General features: G+C 48.5%; 1 protein-coding gene across 19 annotated transcripts in view; it reads right to left on the bottom strand.

Moving 5' to 3' along the window:
• HSPG2 (heparan sulfate proteoglycan 2) overlaps positions 1 to 13,582 on the bottom strand; it is a 209,775-nt gene that overhangs the window by 126,235 nt on the left and 69,958 nt on the right. For 13 of the 19 annotated variants that reach the window (XM_083629123.1, XM_083629139.1, XM_083629134.1 and 10 more), the window contains 6 exons: positions 11,371 to 11,531; positions 11,224 to 11,262; positions 6,516 to 6,641; positions 4,619 to 4,732; positions 3,447 to 3,707; positions 1,602 to 1,721 (listed from right to left, as the gene is read on the bottom strand). In XM_083629123.1, coding sequence (XP_083485249.1) covers positions 1,602 to 1,721; positions 3,447 to 3,707; positions 4,619 to 4,732; positions 6,516 to 6,641; positions 11,224 to 11,262; positions 11,371 to 11,531 — 821 coding nt within the window. The remainder of the gene's footprint in view (positions 1 to 1,601; positions 1,722 to 3,446; positions 3,708 to 4,618; positions 4,733 to 6,515; positions 6,642 to 11,223; positions 11,263 to 11,370; positions 11,532 to 13,582) is intronic. The other 6 variants (XM_083629125.1, XM_083629129.1, XM_083629131.1 and 3 more) reach the window with 1 other exon arrangement.

The raw sequence follows: 13,582 nt of genomic DNA, 5'->3' as shown, positions 1-13,582 counted from the left end.
TACAGTGGTACCTTGGTTCTCAAACGCCTTGGTCCTCAAACAACTTGGAACCCAAACACTGCAAACCCAGAAGGAAGTGTTCCAATTTGAGTGTTACGTGGAGGTCTGTCTGTTTTTGCTATTTATTTTGCGTTTTTGTGGCTCTTTTTGTTTTGTTTTTTTGACTGTGTGAAACCCAGTTCAGCTACTGATTGATTTATTGTGTGACTGCAGTACATTGTTTATTGCTTTCATTTTATGGATCATTGGTCTCATTAGATAGTAAAATTCATGTTAAATGGCTGTTTCTGGGGTTGTTTTTACAAGTCTGGAACGGATTAATCTGTTTTGCATTGCTTTCTATGGGGAAGCGTGCCTTGGTTTTGCTTTGGTTTTGGAAAGGACTTTCGGAACGGATTAAGTTTGAGAACCAAGGTTCCACTGTACACTTCTCGGCACCTACTGAAACTGTTTCCCAATGGAGCAGAAAAGACTATTTATGTACGTGACCATGGCTGCTCGGATGTTATTGGCCCAGAGATGCAAAGAATATAAAGTCCCGACCAGAGAAGAATGGCAGATCAACTTGATGGATTAGGCCGAAACGGCAAAAATGACCAGAAGAATCAGAAACCAGGAAGGCCAAAAATTTAATAAGTAATGGGGAGAATTTATAACTTATCTTAAAGACTACTGTAAACAGTTAAAATTGTTAGAAGGACTGGAATGGCACCTGTAGTTTAAAGTTTTGGTGCCATGTGGATGACTGCATACAAAGCTTCATGTATATGCTTGGCAACTGTTTTAATTTTTTTTAGTAAAGTTGGTAATACATAAAAAATAAACAAAGAAATGGTTCTATCCAATGCTAGCCCAAATGGCCATCTGCCAGTGATTCTTGCATTCCAGCGGGTTGGGCTAAATGACCACTAGGGGTCCCTCCCAACCCTACAATTCTATGATTCTATGAATACTGGGGATATACCCGTTGAAGTTACCAGAAGCGCCTAACTTCACCCCATTAATTCCAATGGGCCCCCTCTGCTGCTAGTCCTACTCAGAGTAGACCCACTTATGTTCATTGGGCATGACTAACTTAAAAGATAAAGGGTAAAGGGACCCCTGACCATTAGGTCCAGTCGTGACCGACTCTGGGGTTGCGGCGCTCATCTCACTTTACTGGCCGAGGGAGCCGGCGTACAGCTTCCGGGTCATGTGGCCAGCATGACTAAGCCGCTTCTGGTGAACCAGAGCAGTGCACTGAAACGCTGTTTACCTTCCTGCCGGAGCAGTACCTATTTATCTACTTGCACTTTGATGTGTTTTCGAACTGCTAGGTTGGCAGGAGCAGGGACCGAGCAACGGGAGCTCACCCCGTCGCGGGGATTCAAACTGCCGACCTTCTGATCGGCAAGTCCTAGGCTCTGTGGTTTAACCCACAGAGCCACCCGCGTCCCTTTAGGCCCCATTAATTCCAAGAGGCCTGCTCCAGGGGGAACTTAGCTAAATTCAATTCAAAGGGCCTCAGCTGTGGTGAGCCCCCCGGAGTTTTTGTGTTAAGCCCTGGCACACGGAAACCTGGATGCAAATCGACAAACCCCTGGCACTCCCAAAACGCTTACGGCAATTCAGCTCGTCCGAGCCGTCTGTGCAGTCGTTGTCCCCATCGCATCGCCAGAGCTTGAGGGCGCAGTGCCCGTTCCGGCACTTGAACTCGTTGGGCTCACAGGGGCTGGGAGTGCCTGTCCAGGAGACAGAGAAAATTCAGAAGCTGGTCCCCAGCCATCACCCACAAAACCCTCCCCATCTGTCAGGGGTTCTTTGAGCTGCAGAGGGATGGACCTCAGGGGTCATTTCTAACTCTAAAGATCTAGGAATCGATGTTAAAATAAGTTGAGATTTCTTACTGTTAGCCAGATTCCCAAATATCTAACTTTTTTTACATATTTTCAAACCAGACATTTTTTCTGATATATTTTCCAACTTATCATTTCTAATGTCATAATAAACAGCAATGGAGATAGGAGACCAGCTTGTCTTGTTCCTTTTTCTATTGGGCATTTGTCTGAAAGAATATTATTTATTAAAATATTTGCGGATTGATTAGTATAGATCGCTTTAATTCCAGCCAGGAAAGAATTCCCTATTTCCATTTTCTCTAATACCTTAATCAAAAATGACAAAGAAATAACATCAAAGGCTTTCTCCGCATCTAAAAATATGAATATGGCCTGCTTTTCATTTTTCACATCCAAATAGTTACCGTATTTTTTGCTCTATAAGACTCACTTTTTCCCTCCTAAAAAGTAAGGGGAAATGTGTGTGCATCTTATGGAGCGAATGCAGGCTGCGCAGCTATCCCAGAAGCCAGAACGGCAAGAGGGATTGCTGCTTTCACTGCACAGCTATCCCTCTTGCTGTTCTGGCTTCTGAGATTCAGAATATTTTTTTTCTTGTTTTCCTCCTCCAAAAACTAGGTGCATCTTGTGGTCTGGTGCGTTTTATAGAGAGAAAAATACGGTGATTACACTTCTTCTATTGTCCTTCATTTGTAGGCCTGGTAAGAACCTGGCTTGGTCTCTGTGGACTGACTCAGTTAGCGTCTTTTTAAATCTGTTAGCTAAAATTGTAGCAAATAGTTTATAATCACAATTTTAGGACTCGATGATCAATCAAGGCCCTACTTTGCCCCACAAAACAGAAGCAGATGCTAGATTCCTCTGTGGCCCTGGTAAGCTGTAGCTCAGCAGCAGAACATCTGCTTGGCATGCAGAAGGCCCCAGGTTCAATCCCTGGCAGCATCTCCAGGTGGGGAATAACCCCTGCCTGATGGGCCACTGCTGCCAGTCTGTGTAAAAAGGTAAAGGTAAAGGGACCCCTGACCATTAGGTCCAGTCATCTCACTTTACTGGCCGAGGGAGCCGGCGTACAGCTTCCGGGTCATGTGGCCAGCATGACTAAGCTGCTTCTGACGAACCAGAGCAGTGCACGGAAACACCATTTACCTTCCTGCCGGAGCGGTACCTATTTATCTACTTGCACTTTGACGTGCTTTCGAACTGCTAGGTTGGCAGAAGCAGGGACTGAGCAATGGGAGCTCACCCTGTCGCGGGGATCCGAACCGCCAACCTTCTGATCGGCAAGTCCTAGGCTCTGTGGTTTAACCCACAGCGCCACCCGCGTCCCGCCAGTCCGTGTAGCCAGAGCGAAATGGTCTGACTCTGTACAAGACTGCTCCCTATATCAATCAACGCATTTTTCAGCACCACAAAGACTAGAAAATTTGCTTTCAAGCCCCATGGACATCTGCCTTGCATGCAGAAGGCCCCAGCTTCCATTCTCCAAGTGGGGCTGGGAACGTTCCCCTGCACGAAACTCTGGAAAGCTGCTGCCAGCCAGTGCAGCCAGCACAGAGCTAGGCGGATCCGCGGTCCGGCTCCTCAAGTGACTCGCCAATGGGGGCTCACCGCATCTGCTCTCGTCGCTTCCGTCGCTGCAATCCCTCTCCCCGTCGCAGAGGTAGTCCCGGGGGATGCACTGCTTGTTGGAGCAGACGACCTCATCCTTCCGGCAAGGTCGAGGGAAGGGGGGCAGGGAGGGCTTGGCGGGGAAGAACCCAGACGGAGCGGTGACTGGGGCTCGGCGGGTGGTCACTGAGGCCGTGGTAGCGGGCACCCGAGTGGTGACAGGCCGTGCGGAGGTGACAGGCGGCCGAGGGGTGGTAATGTCTGCAGAGAGAGGAGAAAGGAGGAAGTCAGTGCCTCGTCCCGAGACTTCCAGCGTTCTGGTCTCGAACTCAGCACTTGCCTCTCCCGGACGACGCAAGGGAGACTAGGATGAATCGCTTAATACTCGCTGTGGCTTGATAGAGAGGGGGATGCAGGTAAGTCAAAAGGATAAGGAGAATTCAAATTCTCATCTTTATTTTATATACAGTCAAACCTCGGTTGTCGAACGTAATCCATTCCAGAAGACCGTTCGACTTCCAAAACGTTCGACAACCGAAAACTGAAAGCGGAAGCCTCAACACAATAGGGAAACTCAAAACAGTAGCACATTCAGCTTCTGAAAATCGTTCGAAAACCGGAACATTTACTTCCGGGTTTTGGGCATTTGGGAGCCAAACATACGATAATGGAGGCATTCGGGAACCGAGGTTTGACTGTCTCTCTCTCTGTGTATATAAATTTTTTATTAAATTTTCTGTTTTACAATTTAAAATACTCATTTAAACATCAGAAACCAGGAAGATAGAAACTTTAATAAGGAATGGAAAACATTTACAATTTACCTAAAAGAACACTGTAAACAACTAAAAACTTTGGCAGGATCCGAGCAACGCTTGTAATGTTTTAAAAATTAAGGTCAAAAAGGGATTACTTTAAGAAAAATGGAGTAAATATATGTAATGCAGTAGAAAAAGTTTGATAATGGAAACCATAGGGGGTGAAACAAAGGATTCAGGGAATCCTAAATGTTGATCATTGTGATTAATGTTTGAATACAAATGTACAGTGTGAAATTGATTAAAAAGTATTAAGAATAAAAGAAGAAGTGCTAAAAGCTTTTCTTTTTCCCAAATAGGGCAGGGGGCAGCAACAGCTTCTGCCTAGGCCGCCCCCTGCCTCCCGTTCCTCACCGCAGCCGTCCTCGTCCGAGGCATCGTCACAGTCGGCGTGGCCATCGCAGCGATCCTCCAGGAGAACACACTCGCCGTTGTCACAGCCGAACTCATCGCTGCCGCACTCGGGAGCTATAGAGTTGGAAGGGATACCAAGAGTCATCTAGTCCAACCCCCAGCAATGCAGGCATTACGGATTCGTGGGGGTGAAAGGGATGCCGGCCGTGAATTCTCTGTGCCCCCCACCCACTGCCAACTGTGATAGAAAAGTTTGTTTTGCTGGGCAGGTTGGGTCCCAGAGTGTTTTCTTTTTCTTTTTTCCTGCCAGCAAACAGTTAACGAATGGCAGCCTCTGATTGGCCGGGGTTCCAGGAGGGGGAGTTGGAAAGGAGAGGATTTTGAGCAGGGGTCAGCAAACTTTTTCAGCAGGGGGCCGGTCCACTGTCCCTCAGACCTTGCAGGGGGCCGGACTATGTTTGGGGGGAGGGGAAATGAATGAAGTCCTATGCCCCACAAATAACCCAGAGGTGCATTTTAAATAAAAGCACAGATTCGACTCATGTAAAAACACCAGGCAAGCCCCACAAATAACCCAGAGGTGCATTTTAAATAAAAGCACACATTCGACTCATGTAAAAACACCAGGCAGGCCCCACAAATAACCCAGAAGTGCATTTTAAATAAAAGCACACATTCGACTCATGTAAAAACACACTGATTCCCGGACCGTCCACGGGCCGGATTGAGAAGGCGATTGGGCCGGATCCGGCCCCCGGGCCTTAGTTTGCCTACCCATGATTTTGAAAGACAGTTTGTAAGTTGGGCTTGAGGTAGGGAGCTAGGGAGTGAGAGAGAGAGTTGGTTCTGGGTAGAAGCATCCACTCTGAGGAATATATCACAAGCTAGAGAAAGGAGTCTCTGCGCTTAGTGTGAAGGACAGTGCATGGTGTCCTGTAAGAGTAATAAGCCAGAATTAACTGGGAGGCTGAGGCTGAGCCAGGAGAAGCAGACGCTGTGAGGATACAGTCTGCTTAGGTCTCATTCCAGTCAGGAGGGGAGAGATTCTTCTACAAAAAGAGAAGACTCCCAAACCAGTTAAGAGGGGTGTGGAGACCCCTTGGGTCTGTTACTTGGAGTACCTCAAGAGTAGGGTTGTCAAAGGGGTGTGTAACTGACAGAAAACACCACCTTCTTTAAGAACCAAAGTATTAAGCGGCAACAGCTGTGCAACAGCTGAGAAAGAACTGAATTGAAATAGTGTTATAATCTAAAGTATTCTATGTTTTACCCACTTTGTGTCATAAACTTATTTTGTTAAATAAAATCGCTTGTTTGTTGGATCAAATCCTGCCTGAGACTCCAAATTATTAAGTTTTCCCTCACACAAGCCCCCCACAAGATAATCTGGGATAGGTAAAGGTAAAGGGACTCCTGACCATTAGGTCCAATCGTGGCCGACTCTGGGGTTGTGGCGCTCATCTCACTTTATTGACCAAGGGAGCCGGCATACAGCTTCCAGGTCATGTGGCCAGCATGACTAAGCCGCTTCTGGTGAACCAGAGAAGTGCACGGAAACACCGTTTACCTTCCCGCCGGAGCGGTACCTATTTATCTACTTGCACTTTGATGTGCTTTCGAACTGCTAGGTTGGCAGGAGCAGGGACCGAGCAACGGGAGCTCACTCCGTTGCAGGGATTCGAACTGCCGACCATCTGATCGGCAAGTCCTAGGCTCTGTCGTTTAACCCACAGCGCCACCCGCGTCCCTAATCTGGGGTAGTTTGTAGGAATTTGTGGAATTGGTGTTCTGTGAGGTGGGTGCGCTATATTTAGGTGAGGGCAGGCACAACGGCACCGGGGGGGGGGAGTGTTATTGCGCCGTCGCACCATCACCCCCAGCCCACAGCCAGGCTCACCGCAGTCCACCTCGTCCGACATGTCCCGGCAGTCCGATCGGCTGTCGCAGAGGAACTCTTTGGAGATGCACTCGCCGCTCCGGCACCTGAACTCATCGGCCGTGCAAGCGCGAACCACGGGCGTCACTGGAAGCAGAAGGGGGGCATCAGGACCACTCTTGCGGAGAAAGGTTGGGGGTGTAGCGGGGAGAAGCCGGCTGCACTCTGGAGCCCTCCTTTCAAGGAAAGGAGCGACTCCACCAAAACCGCAATCCAGCTCACAGTGCAAATTTGCCACACTTTAAATTGCACTAGTCTGTTGTCACCCGCCCCCTCCCACGGGTCTCTTGCAGCTACGGGCGCAATCTTCCCCTCTCTCACTCACTTTAAGGGCTGACAATGGTGACAAGAGTGACTGCTTTTCTCTCTATTATTATTATTTATTGAATTTATATACTGCCCTATACCTGGAGGTCTGAGGGCAGTTCACAGAAAAAAATCACATATAATCAGAATAAAAACAACAACACAATAACAACCCCTCCCCCCAAAAGAGCAACATTTTAAAAGGGTATAGGATGTCAAACAGATCAATGAAGGGCCTGGTTAAAAAGGAACGTTTTTGCCTGGTGCCTAAAGGTGTGTAATGAAGGTGCAAGGCGAACTTCCCTGGGGAGAGCATTCCACAGACAGGGAGCCACTGCAGAGAAGGCCCCTCTGAACCTCTCAAGGAGGTACATGAAGGAGGGCCTCAGAAAATGATCTCAGGGTCTGGGTAGGTTAATATGGAAAGAGGCGGTTCTTGAGGTATTGCAGTCCTGAGCCATTTAAGGCTTTATAGGTGGAAACGAGCACTTTGAATTGGGCCCAGATACTAATCGGTAGCCAGTGCACTCGGACCAGGATCGGTGTAATGTGCTCAAACCGTCTTGTTCTGGTGCGCAACCTGACCGCTGAATTTTGCAATAGCTGAATTCTACCCCCTCATCCCATCCCATCCCTCCTGGCTGCTTCCTTTATCCCCACAGCAGCTGAGTGAGGGTTCGCGCCGATGAATTCGAACCTTCCCATGGTCTCTGAGGATACCCTAAATAACCTAACAGAGTCTAGCTTGGCTTTGGAATTAACTGTGTTGCCCCCTGTAATTCCTGAATTGTAGCAGGTTGGGCTGGATGACCTTGCGGGGTCTATTAGCTGTGACTCCTCCATTGCAGGGGGCTAGACTACCATTCCTGGGAAAGGCTTCACCCAGCCTTGGTGGGGAGGGGCAATTCATCATGCTGGGAATGAACCCCAGCACCCCCCAGGCAAGCAAACCTGCCCTATTCAAAGCTGTGTTCCACCCCCACCCACCCAGAAAGCAGAACCCCACCTTTGGCACACACCAAAACCCACAGCACACAGTTAGGGGGCTACTAGCACAAGCCAAGCAAACCAAGAGCCAGCCACACAAACTCCCCGACATCCAAGCAGCCTTCCTGCTTTTTTGATAGTTACTTCACAGATCGGCATCAATACAAACAGACTCTCCATCATCCCAGCACAGGAGGTCAAGGAAGGAGGCAGTGGGGCACTCTGAAGTTCCCCCCAGACTTCTCATAGAATGATAGAATCATAGAGTTGGAAGAGACCACAAGGGCCATCGAGTCCAACCCCCTGCCAAGCAGGAAACACCATCAGAGCACTCCTGACATATGGTTGTCAAGCCTCTGCTTAAAGACCTCCAAAGAAGGAGACTCCACCACACTCCACACTTCTCTTGGGGAAATACTCAGTGGTGGGGCTCAGCATGCAGAAGGCTCCAGGCTCAGTCCCCAACAGAGCCATTGCTGCCAGTCACAGAGTAGAAAAATACAGAGCTGAGCTGTGGCCCTTTCCCAACCACGCCACGCTGCTGCAAACCAGGCACTGCACACTGCCCGGCAGCACGGGCATCAGGAAGCAACATGCCAGTCCCTGCCCTTGCGTGCCACAGCCCAGCTGGAGGGAGAGGCATGTGTTCCTTTGGGCATGATTCACAGATCCCGAGGGAGGGACCAGGGATGTCCATCACTCACACTGGCAGAGAAACACACGGCACAACACAAGCAGGCGAGCGCAAAGGGACCTGGAGGCCACCCCACCCCTCGAAAAGGGCTGTGCAACAGGCAGGTGAGGAAGACAGCTCTGCCGGTCCATGCACAGCTCAGAGATGTTTTTCTCCCACTAGAGATCCAGGGTTGCCCGCTGCAACTTTACTGGCAGTGTGTTCAGGAGACGCAATAGGGAGTTCGTTTAGCTGAACCTAAGCGTATAGTTAAAGCTATGGTTTTCCCAGGAGTGATGTATGGAAGTGAGAGCTGGACCATAATGAAGGCTGATCGCCGAAGAATTGATGCTTTTGAATTATGGTGTTGGAGGAGACTCTTGAGAGTCCCATGGACTGCAAGAAGATCAAACCTCTCCATTCTGAAGGAAATCAGCCCTGAGTGCTCAATAGAAGGACAGATCCTGAAGCCGAGGCTCCAATACTCTGGCCACCTCATGAGAAGAGAAGACTCCCTAGAAAAGACCCTGATGTTGGGAAAGATGGAGGGCACAAGGAGACGGGGACGACAGAGGACGAGATGGTTGGACAGTGTTCTCGAAGCTACCAGCCTGAGTTTGACCAAACTGCGGGAGGCAGTGGAAGACAGGAGTGCCTGGCGTGCTCTGGTCCAGGGGGTCACGAAGAGTCGGACACGACTAAACAACAACAACAAGCGTATAAGACGAGCGTGCTGAATGAGGTCCTGCCCATCAAGTCCTGCATCCCGTCCCCCAAGTGTCCAAACAGATGCCAGATGAGACAGACTTTGTGCTGGCCACCAGGCAATGGCTTTTGCCACCTGCCTCAACCCGCCTCCTCCAGTCCTGGGAGCATATCCCAGACCATGACTTTAGGAACAGCAGAAGCAGCTAGGGAAAAATGGAGTTCAGGTATATATTTCTGAAAAATAATTTTGTGTGTCTTTGTTTCTCGATTTGTATTGTGCTATTTTATGCCCTGTGACTTGCTGTTATTTTTTGTTGATTATAGTTTAGATATTATCTATTGCAATTGCTAAGAACGATTTTCTGCTTCATTATTATTTGCTGATATTTAATTTTACAGTGTGCTATTACAGTGGTACCTCAGTTCTCGAACGTAATCCGTTCTGGAAAACCATTCCGAGTTCCGAAAAGTTCGAAAACCGAGGTGCAAACAGAGCTATCTGCAAATTCAATTGAGAAAATGGAACAACATGCAGAGGAAGAATTTACTTGCGGGTTTTCGGCGTTCAGGTTCCGAAACGGGTCAACGTTCGAGAACCGAGGTACCGCTGTATATTCTAATGGATTGTTGAATATCACTTTATTTGATGCAAATCGTTTATTTTTGAAGTTCTGTTTTTATTATGACATGTTTTTGGTATTGGAGCAGGTTGTCAGAAGGTATGCAATCTTTGCTGATTCCCCAAGCCTGCAAACCACCTTGCAAATGGTGTGCAAATTAAAAGTGGGATGAAATGAGATTATGGGAAACCGCAAAACAGGACTTGAGAGTGCAGTAGCAGCTCCTCCCTCCGGCAGTTTCGAGCGACCAGCACTCAGAAGCACCACTAGCACAGCCGTGGTGGAAATGTGTCGCTACGGAGGCGGCCTCTCCTAATATATAGCTGAGCAAGAGAAGCGTGTGCTCTCTCTGTGTGGAGAGCACAGGGTTGCTCTGAAACCTCCCTCTTACAATCTGCAAAGATCACTCTGGCCAGACCTCACAGATGGTGAAACGTGAGCCCTGCAGCTGCAAGAACAATCTCGGATGTTTTCTTCCATATGGGATTCCAAGGAGGTGCTGCAGAGAGGAGCCAAAGGGGGGGGTGACAGTTCCTAGGGGGGATGATCATTAGGGATGGGTAAATTTGTCCATTTCAACCCAGTTTCTCTTCTTTCCTATCTTAAAATCAGTTTCAGGATTTAAAGTTTTAGATCTACTGCATTTTTGTATTTTGACTGTTGCTACGATAGCTGCTTTTTTCTGATCTGTTTTATATTTGTTTTATGGTTCTCTTTAATTGAAGATTTATTTATTTTTTAAAAATCAGTTTCTCCTCATTTCCACAGCAATTTGCAATTTTGGCCGGCAGCAAGGGAGAAACAACACTCGTGAAAACCAATCAGCACTTTAGTGCAAACTTCTCTCGGCAAACTCATTTTTGGAATAGTGTTTCTGACACCGTTCCACAAGGGATTTTCTCTAGTGTAATGCATTTGGAGGGCATGCTATTTCGCCTGTATTTCACGCTCCCACCCCCCGCACAATATGTGCTTTTTTGCACACATCGCTTGTTTGGAAAACGGTGTCCTGAAATTTGCACAAGTGCCAGCTTGCAAGGATGGCTATGTTTCAGTTTGTGTTTCACGAAGTGTGAATTTGAAGAGATCTCCCTTCCAAAGTGACCTGAATGTGAATTTCTCCCCCAACCACACAGACCAGTGCACTTCAACTAGGGGTCCCCATTTGTTCTTGGCCAGCCATCAGCCCTGACAATCGCCTATGCTGGCTGAGGGTGCTGGGAATTGTAGTCCAACACCTGGGGACCCCGGGTTGACCCACCTTCCCTTGAACTGAGAGGGGTGGTGCCTGGCGAGAAAGGGGCTCCCCGACCCTATTCTGCCCCCAGAACAGAAGCCTCCAGGTCCCATTGCACCCCTCTGACGCCACACTCACCTGGGGGCTCCATTGTAATGGGGGGAGGCGGGGTTTGGGCTGAAAGCAAACGGACAGTTAATGGTGAATGGGACGGGGGGGGGGTGCCCATTTCCACAATAAACTCCACCCCATCCTAACCCACATATAGGTTCCAGTCTGGTTCACCTGCTCCCAAGCGGCGGAACTGGAATCCCCACGTGGAGGTGACGTAGGAGGCGATGGAGCCGCTCTCGATGACCGAGAAAAGCACCTGGCGGATCTGGTCCTCGTCCACGTTCCTTTCAGAGCCCACGTCCAGCTCCACGAAGATGTAGCCGTCAATCTCTCTGGGGGGGAAAGGAGGTGTGTGGGCACGATTCACGGACCCATCATGTGCTGAAGGGGGTAAAACCTGAATCTGGAGACAAGGTCCAATTCCCATCTCCCACCTAACTCTTCCTTTCCAGGGATTGTGCTGTTCAGATCCTAAAACAGTGTTTCCCAAACGTGGCTCTCAAGCTGCTTTGGGGACTGATTTAGGGATGATGGGAGTTGTAGTCCAAAACCAGCTGGAGACCCAAGTTTGGCAACCACTGTCCTAAAATATCTCTCCTTTTTTTTTGTATAATTTTTCATTAAATTTTCTGTTTTACAATTTAGAATACTCATTTAAGCATCCTTAAAAGATTAATGACTTCTTCTCTTTCCATGGTTCATTTTGCATATCATAAATCCCTGTATATTTTACAAAAACTAAACCATTATTACATCCATCAAAACTTATTTACACTGAAGTAAACTTAATGCTGCCAACGTTTTCAGCTGTACAGAATTATTTCCCATATATTCAATACACGTTTTCCAATCTTATCTAAACGTATGTTCTTGTTTTCTTATTCTATATGTTAAGTCTGCAAGCTGTGCATATTCTGTCAGCTTAAGTTGCCATTCTTCTTTGGTTGGGACCTCGCTCGTTTTCCATTTTGGGGCTGACGAAACATGGGCTGCAGTAGTGGCATACATAAATAACATTTTTGACACCTGGGAATTTCAGTCTGAATGTATCCCCAAGAAAAAGGACTCTGGTTTTTGGGGGGAAAGTACCATATTTTTCGCCCTATAGGACGCACCTTTCCCCCTCCAAAAATGAAGGGGAAATGTGTGTGCGTCCTATGGGGCGAATGCAGGCTTTCACTGAAGCCTGGAGAGCGAAAGGGGTCGGTGCGCACCAACCCCTCTCACTCTCCAGGCTTCAGGAAGCTATCAGCAAGCCTTGGGAGCCCGCAGGAGTTCCCGCCGGGCTCCCCAGGCTTGCAGATAGCAGCCAGTTCTGGGGGCTGGGGTCAGGGGAAGCTCAGGCTTCCCCCACCCCAGCCCCGCACCTGGGGGGGGGGGAAATAATTTTTTTTCTTTATCCCCCCCCCAAAAAAACACCTAGGTGCGCCCTATGGGCTGGTGCGCCCTATAGCACGAAAAATACGGTACTTTAAAACATTTTTTTCCAATTCATTATGGATCATTTCCCAATACTCTTTAACCCTTTTACAAGTCCACCACATGTGAAAGAACGTTCCCTCAACCTCTTTGCATCTCCTAAAATATCTCAGCTTGCAGCTGTTGATTAAAAGAAACAAACAGGAGAGGGGAAACAAGTTTCTGGATCTTGTCATCAGGGAAGAACACTGGGGCAAGATCTTCTCTAAAGCAGGGCTGGGAAAGTGGTGATCCTTCAGATGCTGGAAACACTTTGCCTCCCACCAGCCCCGGCCAGCATGCCTAGTGGTCAGGGCTGATGGTGGGAGGCTGAGTCCAAGAACAGCTACAGGGTCCCTGTCCCTGCATTAAAAGGAGGCTGATTGGAGGTAGCCAGAGGCACTGAATGCAAGTGATGATCTACTTAAGTGATGGGAAACCTGTAGCCTTCAAATGTTGTCTGCTTGGACTACTGCAATGTGCTCTACGTGGGGCTACCTTTGAAGGTGACCCGGAAACTACAACTAATCCAGAATGCGGCAGCTAGACTGGTGACTGGGAGAGGCCGCCAAGACCATATAACACTGGTCTTGAAAGACCTACATTGGCTCCCAGTACGTTTCCGAGCACAATTCAAAGTGTTGGTGCTGACCTTTAAAGCCCTAAACGGCCTCGGCCCAGTATCCCTGAAGGAGCGTCTCCACCCCCATCATTCAGCCTGGATGCTGAGGTCCAGTGCCGAGGGCCTTCTGGCGGTTCCCTCACTGCGAAAAGCAAAGCTACAGGGAACCAGGCAGAGGGCCTTCTCGGTGGTGGCGCCCGCCCCGTGGGACGCCCTCCCATCAGATGTCAAAGAGATAAACAACTACCTGACATTTAGAAGACATCTGAAGGCAGCCCTGTTCAGGGAGGTTTTTAATTTGTG

This window comes from Podarcis filfolensis, assembly GCF_964270895.1.
Source record: "Podarcis filfolensis genome assembly, chromosome: 8".
Lineage (NCBI taxonomy): Eukaryota > Metazoa > Chordata > Lepidosauria > Squamata > Lacertidae > Podarcis > Podarcis filfolensis.
The sequence above is the reverse complement of the archived record's forward strand: the minus strand, read 5'-3'. Positions and strand labels throughout refer to the sequence as shown.